The 18,837-nt window shown below is 44.6% G+C and overlaps 1 protein-coding gene across 2 annotated transcripts in view; it reads right to left on the reverse strand.

Annotated features, from left to right (window-relative positions):
* The window catches only part of LOC138948962 (coiled-coil domain-containing protein 18-like), a 170,636-nt gene that overhangs the window by 36,480 nt on the left and 115,319 nt on the right, over positions 1 to 18,837 (reverse strand). For both annotated transcript variants that reach the window (XR_011450131.1, XM_070320640.1), the window contains exon 14: positions 6,143 to 6,277. Coding sequence is in view for 1 of the 2 variants with exons in the window: in XM_070320640.1 (XP_070176741.1) it covers positions 6,143 to 6,277 (135 nt within the window). In the remaining variant the exon portion in view is untranslated. The remainder of the gene's footprint in view (positions 1 to 6,142; positions 6,278 to 18,837) is intronic.

Consider the following 18,837-nt stretch of genomic DNA (forward strand, 5'->3'; position numbering starts at 1 on the left):
GAAAAATGTATCACCTGAAAATAGCACTTTACACGCTCAGATTGCACCAGATTGCACAATTTTGCTTCCTTTTTAAAACAAATTCCGGGGGGGCATGCCCCCGGACCCCCCTAGCATGCTCGGCGCTTCGCGCCATCGGTTCGCGCCTTCGCTGATAAGATAAAAAAAATTAAAAAAAAACTTTGCACCCCCCCCTTTCAAAACCCAGATCCGCCCCTGCTAACCATCATAATGCCATATATGCATGGTGATCTGTAAACTTCTGTTCTCTGTGCACAATGCATGTGTAAACATTTTGTTGTTCGCAGAACGCAGAACCAATTTCACATTTTAGAGAAATATTAAACAAAAGCAAATGTATTTCTTCAGGCCTAACCATCATAATGCCATATATGCATGGTGATCTGAAAACTTTTGTTCTCTGTGCACAATGCATGTGTAAACATTTTGTTGTTCGCAGAACGCAGAACCAATTTCACATTGGCTGGTTGTCGCGACATATGTCGCGCTACTTTACGTATACTGTCACCTGGTTGTCACGACATATGTCGCGCTATTGGCTCAGTCTGTTTGGTCAGTTCCGATTACCTCCCATTGATGCGAAAACCTATATGACTGTTTTTTGTTATTTTTCTCTCTGTTAATTCACCAGTGGCTATGTAACATGTGTTACAGAATTGCACCGGTGTAAGGGTTTAACATCTTATTTTTCACTCGCATGTTTGCTGAAGTGTACAAATTTTGTTCCATTTAGTGCTGTTTTTTTCCCCGTCTTAAGACATATATGGTGATGTGTACAACTATTGTTCTCTGGGCACATTTTTTTGCACATTTATGTCCCTCACTTATGTCAATGTAGCCGCTAATTTGTTTAAGTCCAGTCAATCGTGCAAACGTTTCATTGTGGGTGACTCGAGCTGTAGGGTACTGCGACGAGATTTCTTTCCCAATTATATGATTGGTGTTATATATTCTTTTACACATTTTAACTAGCATTCATCATCTTGGTTGAAGCGTGACAAAATGATTTTGTCACATTGATTGAATTCTCAGACTGTCCACATTGACTGAAATCTCAAAAAAGGGCACAATTTAACGCTGTTTTATTCTTTCCCAATTACATGATTTGTTATTGTTCACAGAACCCACTGTAAATTTACCACTGGGTTACATTTCCATTCCTATTTGCTGATGTGTAAAACTTTTTTTTGTACTGTGCACACTATTTGCTCGAGTCAGTAGTTGCGGGTAAAATCTGATCCCTGTTTTGAATTTTGTGGACATATTGATAACGTCACGAGACAAAGAACATCAACAAAGACCATATGGGCAACCATGTAAATTTTTATATGTGTAAAACTTTTTTTTTTACTGTGCACACGATTTGCTCATTTAATGCTGTGTTTATGTGTTTGTTTCACTCCCATGTGTCATATTTTCTGAGATTTCGGTTAATATAGCCACTTTTTTTAGTTTTGCCGCATTTAGCCTTTCCTTCGTAACTGTCTGCCTTCACCAAGCTGTAGATTCTTGCATTACTAATGGTGAGCAGCTACGCAAGAAAAGAAAGAAAGTGTATTCAAGCGCCGAGCCTGGTAAAAAGAAAATATCGCTACATTGACCGAAATTTCAGAAAGCGTCACATGTTTGCTGCTGTGTAAATGGTTTGCAGTTCATTGCACATTGAACGCTGTTTTTCTTAGGTTTGATGTTTTATCACATTTTGTTCTGTGTGTGCTAGCGCTTTTTTGGGGTAAATTTGTCGCAATTACTTCTAAATTTAATATGTTACTGTTGTCACTGCACAAGTCATGGCCAATCCACCTCTGTGCCCTTTTTTTTTATCTCTCCCAATAAATGTATGGCATTTTGTTCTGTACGCGCGTGCCATTGCACATTGAACACGTTTTTGTTGTTGCTTATTCATAATTAACTCTGTAATTAATGAAGAAGAAAAAATCCCGTGCGGAGCACGGGTATTACTAGTATATTATACATTCACAAAAACAGATTTTTGTAATATTGAGCGTTCATTTTATTAGTAAAATGCCTCAGAAGGCAAATGAATAACATTTGGTTCTGTCATATTTGCAGCAATGTGTCCAAACACATCCCCAAAGTTGTACACCTATCAATTTTTGGTCTGTGCTCAGTATCAGAGACGCCCACAGAGGGAAGAGTTCATGGAGAGATAGAGAGAGGGGGAAGAGTTAATGGAGAGATAAATATAGGGGGAAGAGTTAATGGAGAGATAAATATAGGGGGAAGAGTTCATGGAAAGATAGAGATAGGGGGAAGAGTTAATGGAGAGATAAATATAGGGGGAAGAGTTCATGGAGAGATAGAGAGAGGGGGAATAGTTAATGGAGAGATAAATATAGGGGGAAGAGTTAATGGAGAGATAAATATAGGGGGAAGAGTTAATGGAGAGATAGAGAGACGGGGAAGAGTTAATGGAGAGATAGAGAGATGGGGAAGAGTTAATGGAGAGATAGAGAGAGGGGGAAGAGTTAATGGAGAGATAAATATAGGGGAAGAGTTAATGGAGAGATAAATATAGGGGGAAGAGTTAATGGAGAGATAGAGAGAGGGGGAATAGTTAATGGAGAGATAGAGAGAGGGGGAAGAGTTAATGGAGAGATAAATATAGGGGGAAGAGTTAATGGAGATAGAGAGAGGGGAAGAGTTAATGAAGAGATAAATATAGGGGGAAGAGTTAATGGAGATAGAGAGAGGCGAAAGAGTTAATGGAGAGATAAAGAGAGGGGGAAGAGTTAATGGAGAGATAGAGAGAGGGGGAAGAGTTAATGGAGAGATAAAGAGAGGGGGAAGAGTTAATTGAGATAGAGAGAGGGGGAAGAGTTAATGGAGAGATAAAAATAGGGGGAAGAGTTAATGGAGAGATAGGGGAAAGAGTTAATGGAGAGAGAGGGGGAAGAGTTAATGGAGAGATAGAGAGACGGGGAAGAGTTAATGGAGAGATAAAGAGAGGGGGAAGAGTTAATGGAGAGATAAAGATAAGGGGAAGAGTTAATGGAGAGATAGGGGGAAGGGTTAATGGACAATATATATAGAGAGAGGGGAAAGAGTTAATGGAGAGATAGAGAAGGGGAAGAGTTACTGAAGAGAGAGGGGGAAGAGTTAATGGAGAGATAGAGAGAGAGGGGGAAGAGTTAATGAAGAGATAGAGAGGGGGAAGAGTTACCGAAGATAGAGACAGGGGAAAAGTTAATGGAGAGATAGAGAGAGGGGGAAAGACTTAATGGTGAGATAGAGAGAGGGGGAAGAGTTAGGGAGAGATAGAGAAAGGGGAAAGAGTTAATGGAGAGATCGAGGGGAAAGAGTTAATGAGAGGGGGGGAGTTAATCCAGAAAGAGGGGGGGGAAGAGTTACTGGAGAGAGAGAGAGAGAGAGAGAGAGAGAGAGAGAGAGAGAGAGAGAGAGAGGGGTAAGAGTTACTGGAGACAGAGAGGGGGAAGAATTACTGGAGAGAGAGGGGGGAAGAGTTACCGGAGAGAGAGGGGGGTAAGAGTTACTGGAGAGAGAGAGAGAGGGGGAAGCGTTACTGGAGAGACAGGGGGAAGAGTTACTGGAGAGAGAGGGGGGGGAGAGTTACTGGAGATAGGTGGGAAGAGTTACTGGAGAGAGAGAGAGGGAAGAGTTACTGGAGAGAGAGGTGGGAAGAGTTACTGGAGAGAGAGGGGTAAGAGTTACTGGAGAGATAGAGAGAGGGGGAAGAGTTAGGGAGAGATAGAGAAAGGGGAAAGAGTTAATGGAGAGATCGAGTGGAAAGAGTTAATGAGAGGGGGGGGAAGTTAATCCAGAAAGAGGGGGGGGAAGAGTTACTGGAGAGAGAGAGAGAGAGAGAGAGAGAGAGAGAGAGAGAGAGAGAGAGGGGTAAGAGTTACTGGAGACAGAGAGGGGGAAGAATTCCTGGAGAGAGAGGGGGGAAGAGTTACCGGAGAGAGAGGGGGGTAAGAGTTACTGGAGAGAGAGAGAGAGGGGGAAGCGTTACTGGAGAGACAGGGGGAAGAGTTACTGGAGAGAGGGGGGGGGGAGAGTTACTGGAGATAGGTGGGAAGAGTTACTGGAGAGAGAGGGGTAAGAGTTACTGGAGAGAGAGAGGGGTAAGAGTTACTGGAGAGAGAGGTGGGAAGAGTTACTGGAGAGAGAGGGGTAAGAGTTACTGAAGAGAGAGAGGGGGAAGAGTTACTGGAGAGAGAGGGGGGAAGAGTTACCAGAGAGAGAGGGGGAAGAGTTACTGGAGAGAGAAAGAGCGGGGGAAGAGTTAATGGAGAGATAGAGAGAGGGAGAAGAGTTACTGGAGAGAGAGGGGGAAGAGGACGGGTACTGGAGAGAGAAAGAGAGGGGGAAGAGTTAATGGAGAGATAGAGAGACAGGGAAGAGTTACTGGAGAGAGATAGAGATAGGGGGAAGAGTTAATGGAGAGATAAAGAGAGGGGGAAGAGTTACTGAAGAGAGAGAGAGAAGAGTTAATGAAGAGATAGAGAGGGGGAAGAGTTACTGAAGATAGAGACAGACAAAAATGTCATCATAATGTGTTTCAAATAAAATGTATTTATCCCCGAGTACGCAGTAGGAGGGTCCAGCAGACTTTAATTGTGTGTCTGTCTGTCTGTCTGTCTGGACTTAACAGCTTATTGCTGGGAAACTGCTGGGCGCAGTTCTTTCAAAAGTTGATACACTAACTTGATAATAGGTCCGATTGATCGTATTAAAACTTCATAATGTTACCTGGGACCTAAATGCGAAATATTCCACAAAAACGACTCTTAACGGCGGGCGCGATTCGCGGTGGGATAGAACAGCCGTTCGGCTGATAAACCGCCCAGCCAAGCCAGCGACACCACACGCTTTGCGTGCGTGCGTGCTTTGCGTGCGTGTACCACTGCGCGAGGACTATAGGCATTATTGAGTTCACTGGCGAATGTCAAATATGTTGGCTTGGTGGAAAGCGTTTCCGACTATGGCCAAAGTGAACCGGGTTCGATTCCCGGCATGGGCGGTCTATATATATATTTTTTTTTTAAAATTCTCGTTTACTATTGTTTATTATGAACGTTTTAATGTTTTATTTCACTCTAATAATTTTTTTAATTGTGTAAAATAAATAAATAATTATTTTTATTTATTTATTTTTTTAAATCCAAGTGACCCGGGTTCGATTCCCGGCATGGGCGGTCTATATTTTTTTTATTCTTTTTTAAAATTCTCGTTTACTATTGTTTATTATGAACGTTTTAATGTTTTATTTTACTCTAATAATTTTTTTAATTGTGTAAAATAAATAAATATATATATATATTTTTTTTTTAAATCCACGTGCACAAGACAAAAACTTTCATACTGGGGGAGCGAGCCAGTCTGAAGAGTACTCGGGTCCAGCGCCAGCGATTTTTATTTTGTATTACATGTATTTTTATTTTGTTTTAGTCAACATTAAAACAGATTTTTCTTCCGGGACTAACCACACGAGGCTCAAGAGTCTTTCGATGAAGTGAACAGGATTCTAAAATGACTTTTCACTCTCCAGTTACATGACTCAAGGGCAAAAGGATCAAGTTTATGCAATTTTCTTCAACTCAATTGCTGAAGGAGGCGCATGTTTTTAAAATCCCACACGGCTGAGCCAGGGTATACAAGCTAGGCACATGAGCTTTCACTGCAGCAGATTTTCTAATTGCTCTGGCATTCATGGCCGAACATATCTGTCACCCTTTCTCAAATATTATTTGACAGAAGTCCTTATTGCCCAAGTTATTAGGTAGGCACATGTATATCCATGTTCTCTAACATAGTACATGGACACGGGTCAACTTTTTGTGCAGACCCAGAGACGGAAGCCATGTCCCAGCCCGTGTCACCACAATGGCACGTGAAAGACCTTGGTCATTCTGCCATAAGTGCAGGTGGCTGAATTAACACCTGAACACGCAGACACCTGGGTAGCGCTGGGAGGAAGCGACCCAAATTTACCAGCGATTGGACAATAAAGTAATGAAAAAATGAAAAGAAAAAAAAATAGTACATGTACCTTTACACATTTGTCTAAGCATCCAAGTTAAGCACTGTCGGTCCCATTAACAGTTTTGAATTTAGAATTTGTGTGGCTCTAAGGTACCTCTTTAGATTTTAGAAGTGCATCTTGAAGCTGGTCAACTAGCTTTTCCTTGTCAGCTGCATCCTGCTGAGCCTGCTGGGCCAATTGCTGCAGTTCTTTGCTGAACGAATCTTTCCGCTCTGCTTCTGCTTGCAACTGCACGCATACATACATTCACAAATATATACATCACATGTATGCCATGAAAGCTTACAATGTTCTTCGAAGTAAAGTACAACCTTAGTTTAAGACACTTGTTTTAATTTGTTTTCAGTACAACCTTAGTTTAAGACACTTGTTTTAATTTGTTTTCAGTTTTACAAACACTGATATTAGACACACAATCTGTCTGTCTATCTGTCCGTCTTTCTCTCTCGTTCTCAACACTTAATGCAAACAAACACGCACACACACACACACACAACATATTTCTGATTATAATACAGAACACATAGAACCTAATCAACAAAATAAATCCAGTTTATCATATAGCAGCCACGCGGTCAATTTGAAAATATGAGCTGTACTTCATCTCACATCGGTTTGAGAGAGAGAGAGAGAGAGAAAGAGAGAGAGAGAGAGAGAGAGAGAGAGAGAGAGAGAGAGAGAGAGAGAGAGAGAGAGAGAGAGAGAGAGAGAGAGAGAGAGAGAGAGAGAGAAAGAGATTAACTGAACCAATAGAATTCCTTAATGTTTACTACAGTCTCCTCAACCATCAAAAGAACTCACTTTAACCATTATAACCCCATTCCACTTTACATACACCTTTTTCTTTTATCATTCTTTTGTTCATCATCAATATATAAACGATACATTTCAAATCAAGTGAGTTAATTCGTATTTGTGTGTGTGTGTGTGTGAGTGTGTGTGTGTGCGTGTGTGTGTGTGTCTGTCTGTTTGTTATGTACGTGGCGTCATAGGGCAGATAGTGGATCGAGTGTGTAAATAGCGTTTCGGAGTTGCATGTTCTTTCTTGGACCTGTTGAAGCCCAAGCTATTTTCGTACTATCTCTTGTGTACTGTCTTATCAGGTGTTGGGAGGGCGATGCTTGGTCAATCCTTTTGATGCCTGCAGTATATATAATAAATCATCAAACACACTGAACCTTTATCTCGGGGCATGAAGACAACTGACCAAGTCAGCACTGTTGATACGTGCTGTGTGCGTCACTGCATTCCTTTGTCACAAGTACCAAGGCAATACAAGATTCTATCTTTCTAGCCTGTGAGTAAAGACCTTATTCACCGCACCTGTCGGAGGTGTGTAGGCCTTCTTCCTGAGCGCCATGTCGGTGAACCAACACGCAGCCATCTGGTTGTTCATCTACACTCCCAAAGGATCTCTGGCCGACGTGTACGCTGAGGGCAAAGACGACAACTTCGACGCCGGGTCAACGCAGGTCACCATTCACCTGTCGGCAGGGGAGCAGGTGTTCGTAGGACAAAAAGACGGTAACATCGTCAGGGGAGGGCGTTGGACCGTCTTCAATGGCTACCTTCTGCAGGCGGAGTGAAACTAAGTGCTGCCTTCAATGTCCACTGTCGTCCCTTCAACACGATCCTCTTCCCTCCCTTTTCCTCTTCACGAGAACTCGTTCAAACGAAGACCAAGGTCGAACTCCTTGTTTACCATTGAATAAAATAAAATAAAAAAACATGTGTGTTCTCAGCGGTGAAGGATATCGCGTTCGAAGACAACCCGACCCGTCTACCGTCGCTATGACTACCTTTCACTGACGTCAGCACAGTCAAACTAATAGTCTGCGAAGCAATATTTTATCTAAAAAGAGTACTAACTTCTCATCGGCCACAAACTCACGTCTTGCACTTTCTATACTGTTAGCAGTTCGTGTTCGATAAACGACCTGGACCGTCTAGAATGGCTACCTTACGCTAACGACCGCTCAAGCACTAACACCTATACTGTCTATGAAGCGACTCACAAGACTTTCACTGGCCACAAACTTCATAGTTTTGCAGTGTTCTTCAACTGTAGAAGATATAACCATCAATTACCCTTCACCCCTTAATGCCGAGTGCCAACCTTTCCTGCTCTAAAGCATATTATTATATTGAAAATTTTAATCTAAATTTTAATTTGATTATATACTTACCCAACTCACATAACGCAATTTACTTCAGTTTAGTGCTAGGACGCTGAATAGCATCGCCTTGGTAACAAGGGGAGGTCACCCTAAAAAAGAGCTACCTTGACCCCTTAACAGGACAAAGTCACGCGTGACTTCCTGACCTTGCCGCCATCTTAGAATCATCCAATCGAAAGCGAACATAGAAAAATTTCCCTCTTTTTTAGGAAAAACCCCCATAAAACCCCAAAAGCAGGGCAGGAGGGCGGGTATCCACTATGTGAGTTGGGTAAGTATATAATCAAATTAAAATTTAGATTAAAATTTTCAATTAAATTACATATCTTATCCCAACTCACATAACGCAGAATGCTAATGAAGGAGGTGGGAAAACAAAATTCCACTTGTCCAGCTGCGACAATGGCTGGTAGGGAGCTACTGCCATCATGACGAGTGCTGGCCACATCTCGCAGGTAAAAGTTGATGAAAACGTCCTGCGATTTCCAGTAGGCAGCGTCTAGGACCTCTGCCAGCCTGCCTGAGCGGAGGACTGCCAGAGAAGTAGCCCAGGCCCTGGCTTCATGAGTTCTTGACGACGTCATAGGAAGGACAGAATGCCCAATCCCAACTTGTCTGTGCCACCACGCATACGCTTGTTTAATAAGCGTAGAGACCCATCTTACCAAAGTGACCCGCGACACGTCCTTGCTCCTTTCAGTGTTAACTGAGATGAAGAGCAGTTTTTGGTCCCTAGACCTAAATAGGTGTGGTATGGGATAAGTAGCTGGTAAGAGTACGAACAGGACAATTGACCATATCAGGGTCACCAGACGCAAGAATCCTACTTAAAGGAGGAATGCGAATAACAGGAGGACAGACCAGGTTTTTGGTTTTTGGCAAGGAACTCCGGCCGAAATCTTAAAACAACAGAGCCATCGCTCTCAAAAGAAATATCCTTAGCCAGGCCTGAAAGAGCGTGCACCTCACTGCCTCTACGGGCAGAGGCTAACAAAACGAGGAACAAGGCTTTACGAGTCAAGTTAGCAAGCTCGCTGAAGCTAAATGTTCGAAATCCGAAGAGGCTAGAAACTTGAGTACCAAAAATAAGTCCCACGCGGGAAGAGGGGACTTAGCCTTCGCAAAACCAATCGCTGCCCCCTTAAGAACACTAGCAATTACACCGCCCAGGTTAATGCTATGCCCTAATTGCTTCAGAGTAGAAGAAATGGCTGAGCGCCTGACTCTCAAAGAAGCCAAGCCCTGAGCAGCCAAACACGAGAGATGATTTGCTACATGCATAGAGCGAGGTGAAGTAGCAGTAACTCCATTCTCCGAGCACCACTTTGTCCAAGCTGACCAGTGCGACGCATAAACAGTGCTGGTCGACTCTCTGTGGGCCTTTTGGACAAAGCCTAAAGTAGCGTTTGAGGAGCCAGAACGGCGCAGCGACCTAGAAAGAAGGGAGGGCCGTCTGCGAGGCGAAGGAGGACGGGGAACCAATGTTGGCTGGGCCACCAAGGAGCCACCAACACCATTTTTCCATTTTTTTTTTTTTTTCATTTTTCATTACTTTATTGTCCCATCGCTGGGAAATTCGGGTCGCTTCCTCCCAGTGGAAAGCTAGCAGCAACGGAGTCGCGCTACCCAGGTGTCTGCGTGTTTAGGTGTATTCAGCCACCTGCACTTATGGCAGAATGACCAAGGTCTTTTACGTGCCATTGTGATGACACGGGGGTGGGACATGGCTTCCGTCTCTGGGTCTGCACATAAAGTTGACCCGTGTCCGTCCCGGCCCGAATTCGAACCTGCGACCTTCCGATCACAAGTCCAGTGCTCTACCAACTGAGCTACCGGGCCCCCCAAGCAAGGCTGTTCCAGCTCCGCCTTCCTGAGAACCTTTCCCAAGAGATGAAACGGGGGGGAAAGCATAAGCTATCAGACGCGACCAGTCTTCTTCGAGGGCGTTTGTTTCCCACACCTCTGGGTCTGGAAAGGGGGAGACAAAGACCCGAAGCCTGCGGGAGAATCTTGTCGCAAACAGATCGACTGTAGGCTTGCCGAAATGCCACCACAGACGTTGTAGGACCTGATGAGTCAAAGTCTACCCCGTGTGCATCGTACGCGACGGGCGACTGAGGTAGTCCGCAAGAACGTTGAGTTTGCCTGGGATGTACTTCGCTGACGACAGAATAAGGTGCTGGCTGCCCCAGGCCAGAACCTGACCTGACCTGACAGAAAGAGTGAGAGGCAAAGTGCCTCCCTGTCTGTTGATATAGACCGCCACGGTCGTATTGTCTGTGCGAACCCGAATGTGTTTGTTCCTGACCATAGCCAGAAACGATTGGAGTCCCAGGAAAACAGCCTCTAACTCTAGGGCATTGATGTGCCACCCACTCTGCGTCTCGTTCCACAGACCTGACGCAGTGTGAACAGAAAGATGGGCACCCCAGCCCTCCATAGACGCGTCTGTGAACAGAAACTCGTCCGGGGGGGCCATCGAGATTGGCACTCCCTGTGAAATCCCGGGGAGCAGCCACTGCCTCGTTGTGTGCCGAAACCAGCTTTCGAGAGAGACTACTGTCTCCCAGCCCTGAAGAGAAGGCTTCCACAGCGAACTCAGGGCAGCCTGAAATGGCCGCTTGTGGACTCTGCCTAAGGGCACAAGAGTGGCCATCGATTCCATTCGGCCAAGAAGAGAGGTCAGAACACGAACAGACGCTTTCTTTTTCAAGGACAGAGTTCGAATCAGACTTTGCAACTTGTCCACCCTTCTCTGTGAAGGGCGTACCAGCCAAACGACGGTGTATGTCTTTTGCGTGTGGAAGAAAAACAACCCCAATGCTAAAAACGTCTGTGCAAAACCTAGGTTTAGCCACATGATGGTGTTTTAGTTCTTTCCGTAACCTCTTAGAAAGAAAAGCTGAAACTAAGGAACTTCTGCGAGTCCTTTGTGCTGCGCAGCGAAAGTCGCTGACAGAAGCCACTGCCTCAAGAGGTAGGCTTAGCCGGAAAAGTTCCGACTGAGAGGTTACGAGCAGTGGCTCAGTGAGCCTAAAAATTTTTAGTCAGAATGTGAGCCCGTAATTTGGACAAGTTCTGACGACATGTCGGAAACCAAAGCTTAAGACTCTGATGAGAAAGCGCAATTCCGTAACCCGTAAAAGCTGAGATTGTTTTAACAGATCACAGCTTCTCCCAGAAGATGGGGAGGGATGCAGCGTAGCATAGACGTGCGAACACTCCCCTGATGAACCACAAAAAGCAAAGAGCGGAGTAGATCCGCCTCTTGTTTGAAACCTGAGCCAAGCAATGTGCCAAGAAAAGCGCTGGGAGGCTCCGCTGTTCAAAAGACTTTAGCCAAAGTGGCTAGAAGCGACATGCCATCCTTCTCACGACGAAACTCGAAGTTGACAAGAGCAGAGAAGATAGAGCGCTATAAAAAATCTTTGCAAAGTTTCCGAAAAAGAGGATAACTTGAAAAGAACATGTGCTTATTCCCTCAGAGACAAGAAAGGGGACTCAGTATAACGTACTGTTCTACTGTAGCCGTCTTCCCTACCAGAATAGTGACAACTTTCTCTACCGCATCGTCACGAAACCTGAATGGGTCTAATGACGACACGATCGGTCTCGACAGAGATCTCTGCAAAGTCTCAGAGAGAGACGACAACTCAAGCAAGCGTAAGCCAGTTACTCCAAAGACAAAAGAGAATTCTCCGAAAACGGGACTACTCTGTCTCTGCTGTATCATCTTGCCGAAGGACTGCAAGTTCCGGTGTGACCGGAAAAGTGGAACGAGGCAAGGCAAACGAGTCAACCAAATTGACTGAATTATGCGGCAGTGTAAACTTCTTAGCCGAACCAGCAGGCAAAGCTGAGGCTAAACACAAAGAAGCACGGTAAGGCTGCGCTGAACCAGGAGCCAGACCGTGAGCTGTTAACCGCGGTACAGCGTGAAACGCACCGCCATGCTGACCAGTAGTCAGTAGCTTAGACAGCTCAAACGCTACCAACGGGGATTCCCGAAAACGGAACCGCTGTTTCTAGTCCTTCGCAGAACGGAAATCCCCCAAAGCGGAAGGAGGTTGGGCAAACAAACCTACAAGTGTTGCCGCACCCTCCTCGAACTACCGTGAAGCAACTTCCGCCGCCAAAGCCAGTGCTAGCGGAAGTTCAACCGGTACGCGGAAGTTGGCATCTTCGTCATCCTGAACGAAAGCACCAAAATCCGACTCATAATCCCGCACAACCGTGCAACCAGGCAACGAACTTCCGCCCTGACTACAATAGTCAGGCGAAGCGTCACCCGGAAGGGACGACACACGAGGGATGCGATACCCAAGCAGTGTGTCCCTAGGGACTGCTTTCCTGCCCAGAGGGCGGAAGCGGGGAATGTCACCCCCTCCTCAAAATACCGAGAAGCCACTTCCGCCGCTAAAGCCAGAGCTTGCGGAAGCTTAGTCGGTATGCGGAAGTTGACATCTTCGTCACCCTGGACGGAAGAGCCAAAATCCGACTCGTAGTCCCTCACTTCCGTGAAATCAGGCAAAACACTTCCGCCGTGACTACCGTAGTCCGACGAAGCGTCGCCCGGAAGAGACGACACGCGAGGGATGCTATACCCACGCAGAGCGTCTCTGGGGACTGCTCCCTGCCCGGAAGGCGGAAGCGGGGAAAGCTGTGAAAGCTGTGCTGCCGCACCGACTGCTCTGACTCCAGAGAGCGACGGCGGACGCACTTCCCCTGTTCGGTCAGAGACCGAACGCGTGTCTGGGCTTTTCCCTCGACCTAGACGTTCACGCATTCGGAACGACGTAGCCCGGGGACCTAAGCTTTCGCTCACAGCGCGGCGTACCGGTGTGGCTACTTTCTCCAAACTACGCACTTCGCTTTGGCCGGAGAACCCGGTTACTAACGAAGTATAAATACCTTGATCGTCGTCAGTCCGAAACCCGGAAGAGGCCTGAGAACGCAGCAGGGAAACGCCATGGCTACCATCAAACGAGGCATGTACGTCGGCAGACGTAATAGTGGCGGAAGGCGGAACTCGCACCCTGGCAAGGGAACGCACACCTCCCACACCGGAAGGCAAAGACAACATCTCAGCCTTGGTAGACGATAACTCGGCTGAAAGAGAGGATATCTGAGCACTCAAGGAGCGCAAAATAGCAGAAACATCCTGCTTCTCGCTAACAGGACCTGAACCGGACAAGACCGGTGAAGAGGCTGAAGGCAAACTAGGCATAGCCGGAGAACTTGGCAAGTCTATCGAAACATCAAACGAAGATTTAGTCAAAGGGTCTGTGACTTTAATCGAAGCTTGACCTGCCGAACTCTTCGACTTACGAGAAGGCTTCTTTGTGGGAGAAGGCTCGGCCACTGACTTAGCATTTTTCTTCTTTTCCTTATCCGACATGGCGAAAGGAAAAAAATGTAAACAACAGCTAAGTACTCGACAAAACCTAAGTCACAAAAACGATAACAAACGACAAAAAAGCTCACCCAAACACACAGTAGGAGCAGACTTCTTCGTGGGAGAAGGCTCGGCCACTGACTTAGCATTATTCTTCTTTTCCTTATCGACATGGCGAACGGAAAAAAATGTAAACAAAGATAAGTACTCGACAAAACCTAAGTCACAAAACGATAACAAACGACAAAAAAGCTCACCCAAACACACAGTAGGAGCAGAGGGACCGTGTGCAAGTACCAAGGCAGGGTCTGACAAAGGCAGAAGTCAGACAAACCGGCTGAAAGCCGGAGCAAAATCAAAACACATCTGTAGCCACAGACCGCTGAAGAGTGAATGATTCTAAGATGGCGGCAAGGTCAGGAAGTCACGCGTGACTTTGTCCTGTTAAGGGGTCAAGGTAGCTCTTTTTTAGGGTGACCTCCCCTTGTTACCCAGGCGATGCTATTCAGCGTCCTAGCACTAAACTGAAGTAAATTGCGTTATGTGAGTTGGGATAAGATATGTAATTTAATCTATCTATCTATACGACTTGTGTCTGTCTGTGTGTCTGTGTGTGTGTGTCTGTGTGTCTGTGTGTGAGTTCGCGATGCACGGCCAAAGTTCTCGATGGATCTGCTTCAAATTTGGTGGGCATATTCAGGTAGACCCGGTACAGGACACAACCTGGTCGATATTTCAACACGTGCTCTCAGCGCGCAGCGCTGAACCGATTTTGGTTCCACCTCAGCTATTTTGGTTCCACCTCAGCTACCCGGGCCCCCATACCGACACACCAAAGCCAAAGTTCTCGGTGGATCTTTTTCAAATTTGGACACCGTATTCAGCTACACCCCGGACACAATATCATCGATGAGATATTTCAACACGTGCTCTCAGCGCGCAGCGCTGAACCGAATTTGGTTTTTGTGTTCATTTCACCATTATAAGTAACTCTTCCTTATCTTCTCATCTTCTCCATGTTTTCAGCGTTTACCTCCCTTCCTTCGTATGGTGCACTATAGTATCTTCGGATATTCCCGGCGTTCTGTTACTATTTTTAGAAGGTCACCGCAGTGTCCAGAACGTAAATTGGACCCGTAAATTATCCTCACTGTAAAAGTGCAAAGATCGAATCAATTTATAGCCACGCGAAAAATACACTGTCATCTAGATCTCTCTATAGATACGGCTTCTCTGTGTTTGTGTGTGTGTGTGTGTGTGTGTGTGTGTGTGTCTCTATGTGAGCAACACCTGTGCATTGTTCAGTTCTGTTTGTGATGTGGTCTGGCGGCTTTTGTGTAATTTTATGTACTGGCCTTCCTTTGAGAAGCCATAACAGGTCAAAAGGGCTTAGAGATAAGCTCTAACTTGCTCAGTCCTGCTTGAGTGGAGTTCGCCTCCAAAGGTGATTAACACGGTTACATTCGTCGACAAGGATGGGACTCGATATGGTCAGGAATGGCATTATGGCCACTGAATCATTTTCGTGCTGTTCCCATTCCACGAATCTGGGAGGGACCTAAGCTTGGCGGGTCCATTGTTCGGACCCGGCGAAGCCGGCGTACGGCTCTAAGTACTTCTTCCCGGCGAAGCCGGCTACCCGGCGAAGCGGGTATTCATTCTAGTTTGTCCAGGGGTGTACCTTAACTTTTTTTGCTACCGGCCAGGGGGGCCGGTAAGTCAAAAATTGAACCGGCCCCCCCAAATCCCAACCGGCCCCCAACTTGCCGGGATTTCTTACAACCGCCCCAGCGGCTCGTCGCTTGCTAACCACATACACAAAAGACGTACATTCATACTTATAATGCATACATGTGGATTTGCACTACTAATAACTACCACAAACACACAGAAAACTTGATGACTAAAATGCTATGTTTTAATATAATGATAATTAACCTTGTTTTAATAAAGAATTTAAAATAAAAGCCGCCACAAAGAAACAAGAAATCAAAACCACATTCACACCCTGTCACACAATCACACACTAAACCTCACTAAAAGTTACCCCTCTTTATGTACCCCTACCACACAATTTACAAAGTAATTTACTATGGAACTTTACTTACCACATAAACACACACTACAAAAGAGTAAATCAGCATTTTTTTTAAATTTAAATTATGTTTTTTGTTGTATAAAACCAAGTATAAAAAGCTGACTACAAACAAAACATTTTCTAAGTTGCTTTCTTGTTTTGTTTCTTTTTCTTTATGTCTGTGTTATTAATATTACTGTAAAAGTTGCATATCAGCCAAATTTACCACAGCTTAAGTCATAAATAATCAAAAGCATTATATTTCATTTCTATTTCCTAATGAAAACAAACAGATGTTCAGATTTCCTGATCCTAGAATTGTTCACATGTGATCTTTATGCTTTTGATTCAGCAGAGTTGCATCCCTTGTCCTATTGTTGAAGGTCTGTCTTTTCTTCTTTATCACATATAGTGGATCTGGGTGGGTTTTTTAAACTTCCTTAGTTGAAGGGAAATAATTGACAGCAGTAGTACTGTCACTACTTGTACTAAGTTGGTCAGCAAAGCTGGTGTTAACATATTTTGGAAAATGGTCTCAATGAGTATCCCTGCAGTCAATGACATAATTATATACATTTCCCAGAAACTGGATCAGTGGTACATAGCAGGCACATCAAAGGAAAAATACAGAGGGCTAGGGGGAATATGTTTGCTCTGGATGGGCGGTCAGATCAAAGGCAGATGCATTGTAAAAGCTGGTTGGCCTTGAGACCTGGGTCAATGACCGTTACTTGCAATCTGAACACAGCTGCCTGTCGAGACACTGACCTTCTTACTCGGGGTCAATGACCGAGTTTTTATCTGAGAGGAAACCGTTTTACAACATGTGAAAGTCTCTGAAGGATTGGTGAGCGCAGGATAAGATCAGAGAGGGGGTGAAGTGAATAGCGCAAAGAGGGGGGACGGAGGGGGGTTTAACTATTTTGACTGCTGATGCAATCGCCAGCGGCTCGTGGCACTGGAGGGGTGATGACACGGTCATCTAGCCAATGTGTCTGACATTGATTGATGGTAGTCCTGAGTCCTCAAAGTGGGGGATGAGTGGGCAGTAGAAAAGTGACAAATTTTGAGATCGCCCGCAGAGATATTGACTACGTCGGATTGACTACGTTGCCTAACGACTTTGTACTTCAGCAAAATTTGAACTCGCCCGGCGGGCGATTTCAGAGGAATTTCGAACTCGCCCGACGCGATTTGAAGTCGCCGCGGGCGAGCGGGCGAGCGCCAAAACTCACCCCTGTTTGTCATATATATGGTGATGATGATGATGATGATGATGATGATGATGATAATGATGAAGATAGATGAAGATGAAGATGAATACGATGAAGTTTGATGAAGATGATGATGATGATGATTATGATGATAATGATAAAATAGCAACTACCTAGGTATCGTTTTCTTAAATGTTGCTGTTTACCGAAAATAATTCTTATTCTTTAAATGCCCTGTGTGATTTTTGTTGTTTTCCTTTTCCAACATTTCCCTGTTCATTTCACACAATTACCCCACAAAAGGGTGAATCAAAATCAACGCAAATTCATGTGTGCAGTATCATGTACATAGATCCAAAATACTATGTAACTACCGTAGAATTGTGTACGATTTAAAAAAAAAGATTTTTGTATGTGTTTCTTTCATCGTTTTCTTTAATTAAAAAAATAATTGTTTCTCTGTCCTCTGCGTCAACGTAATCAGCCTCCTTCAAACTGTATCCTTTCTAATTCTTCACTTTACCCGCTATTACGAGTTAGTCGTGTGACAGTACCCAATATTGACGGACTGTGTGATGATATCTTCTGCTATGGTCTGTTGAGACAGTGATATCAAAATCGAGACCGGAGGTCGAGATTTTGATATCACTGTCGAAACAGACCAATAGCAGAAGATATCATCACACAGTCCGTCAATGTTAGATATATTGCTAATTCTCTGGACAAGTTGTATTTACAAAATTACAAAAGTATTTGTCTCATTTTTGGCTGTTCCATATCCCTCCCTCTGATTATTATTTCTTTTTGTTCACTCTTTTCTTGTATGTACTTTTCAGTATTTCCAAATGTCTTTTCTTTCAAAAAGTCTTTAGTCACTTGCTCAACTAAATTCTGGGATCATTACATTTTCATATATATTTGTTTGTTTTTAAATTTAGTGTTTTTGTTTTTGAAGTGGGGAAGTAATAAAGAGGTCGTCGATATCAAAACTGATATCGACGGAAATGTCGTCGATATCACTTTTGCACTGAGCTCAGTTTTGCCCAATTGACCAATGGAAATCCACGTAACATATGAAATAGCAATATAGAGTTTTCTTGCACACGAGACTGTAGATGTCTCACGACGGCGTAGCCGAAGTGAGACAGCAGCAGTCGAGTGTGCAAGAAAACTCTCTGTCACACGACTAACTCGTAATAGCGATTATGTCTCACAGCATAGGCATAGAAAGACAGAAATGAGTTTTGGGGGACGAAATAACAGGCACAAAACAAGACTGAAAAACACAATTGCCCTTTTACACAAACCCTACACACGCATGCGCGCAGATGATAGATTCAATGCGTTTCGTGTCTTTTCTGGTTGAATGCATTCAACAACGTATCAACCAACGTTTCTGAATCTGTCAATGAAAAAAGATAAACTTATTTTGAACCAAACAGCCCATACCAACGAAAGCTAAACACAAACATAAACGCGCACTAACACAGATTGAATGCAAAGCGCGAACGAACACGGAGGATTTTTGTAGGTCAGGTCGTGGGAAAGTCCACCCGAAATGTTCCATAGGGGAAATGGTTGTGTTTGTATTGTTTATTTTCTCACAGTGATGTTGATGGTTTTTACAGTGCCGTTTTGAAAGAATATTTTCCGAATTTGGGGCACACTTTTGACTTTTGGTTCGTTTATCTCGTCGAAGTAACATTCGAGTGTTTCTAAATCAAAACCTTCCAACACCGCTGGTGCAGATTAGACCTGCCTGAGGCACACACACACGCACATAAGCGCACACCTACACACACACACAATCAGAGAGAGGGAGAGGGAGAGAGAGAGAGAGAGAGAGAGAGAGAGAGAGAGAGAGAGAGAGAGAGAGAGAGAGAGAGAGAGAGAGAGAGAGCTAATAGTTTCCGAAGCAAACTAAA

Source organism: Littorina saxatilis, linkage group LG15 (assembly GCF_037325665.1).
Source record: "Littorina saxatilis isolate snail1 linkage group LG15, US_GU_Lsax_2.0, whole genome shotgun sequence".
NCBI lineage: Eukaryota > Metazoa > Mollusca > Gastropoda > Littorinimorpha > Littorinidae > Littorina > Littorina saxatilis.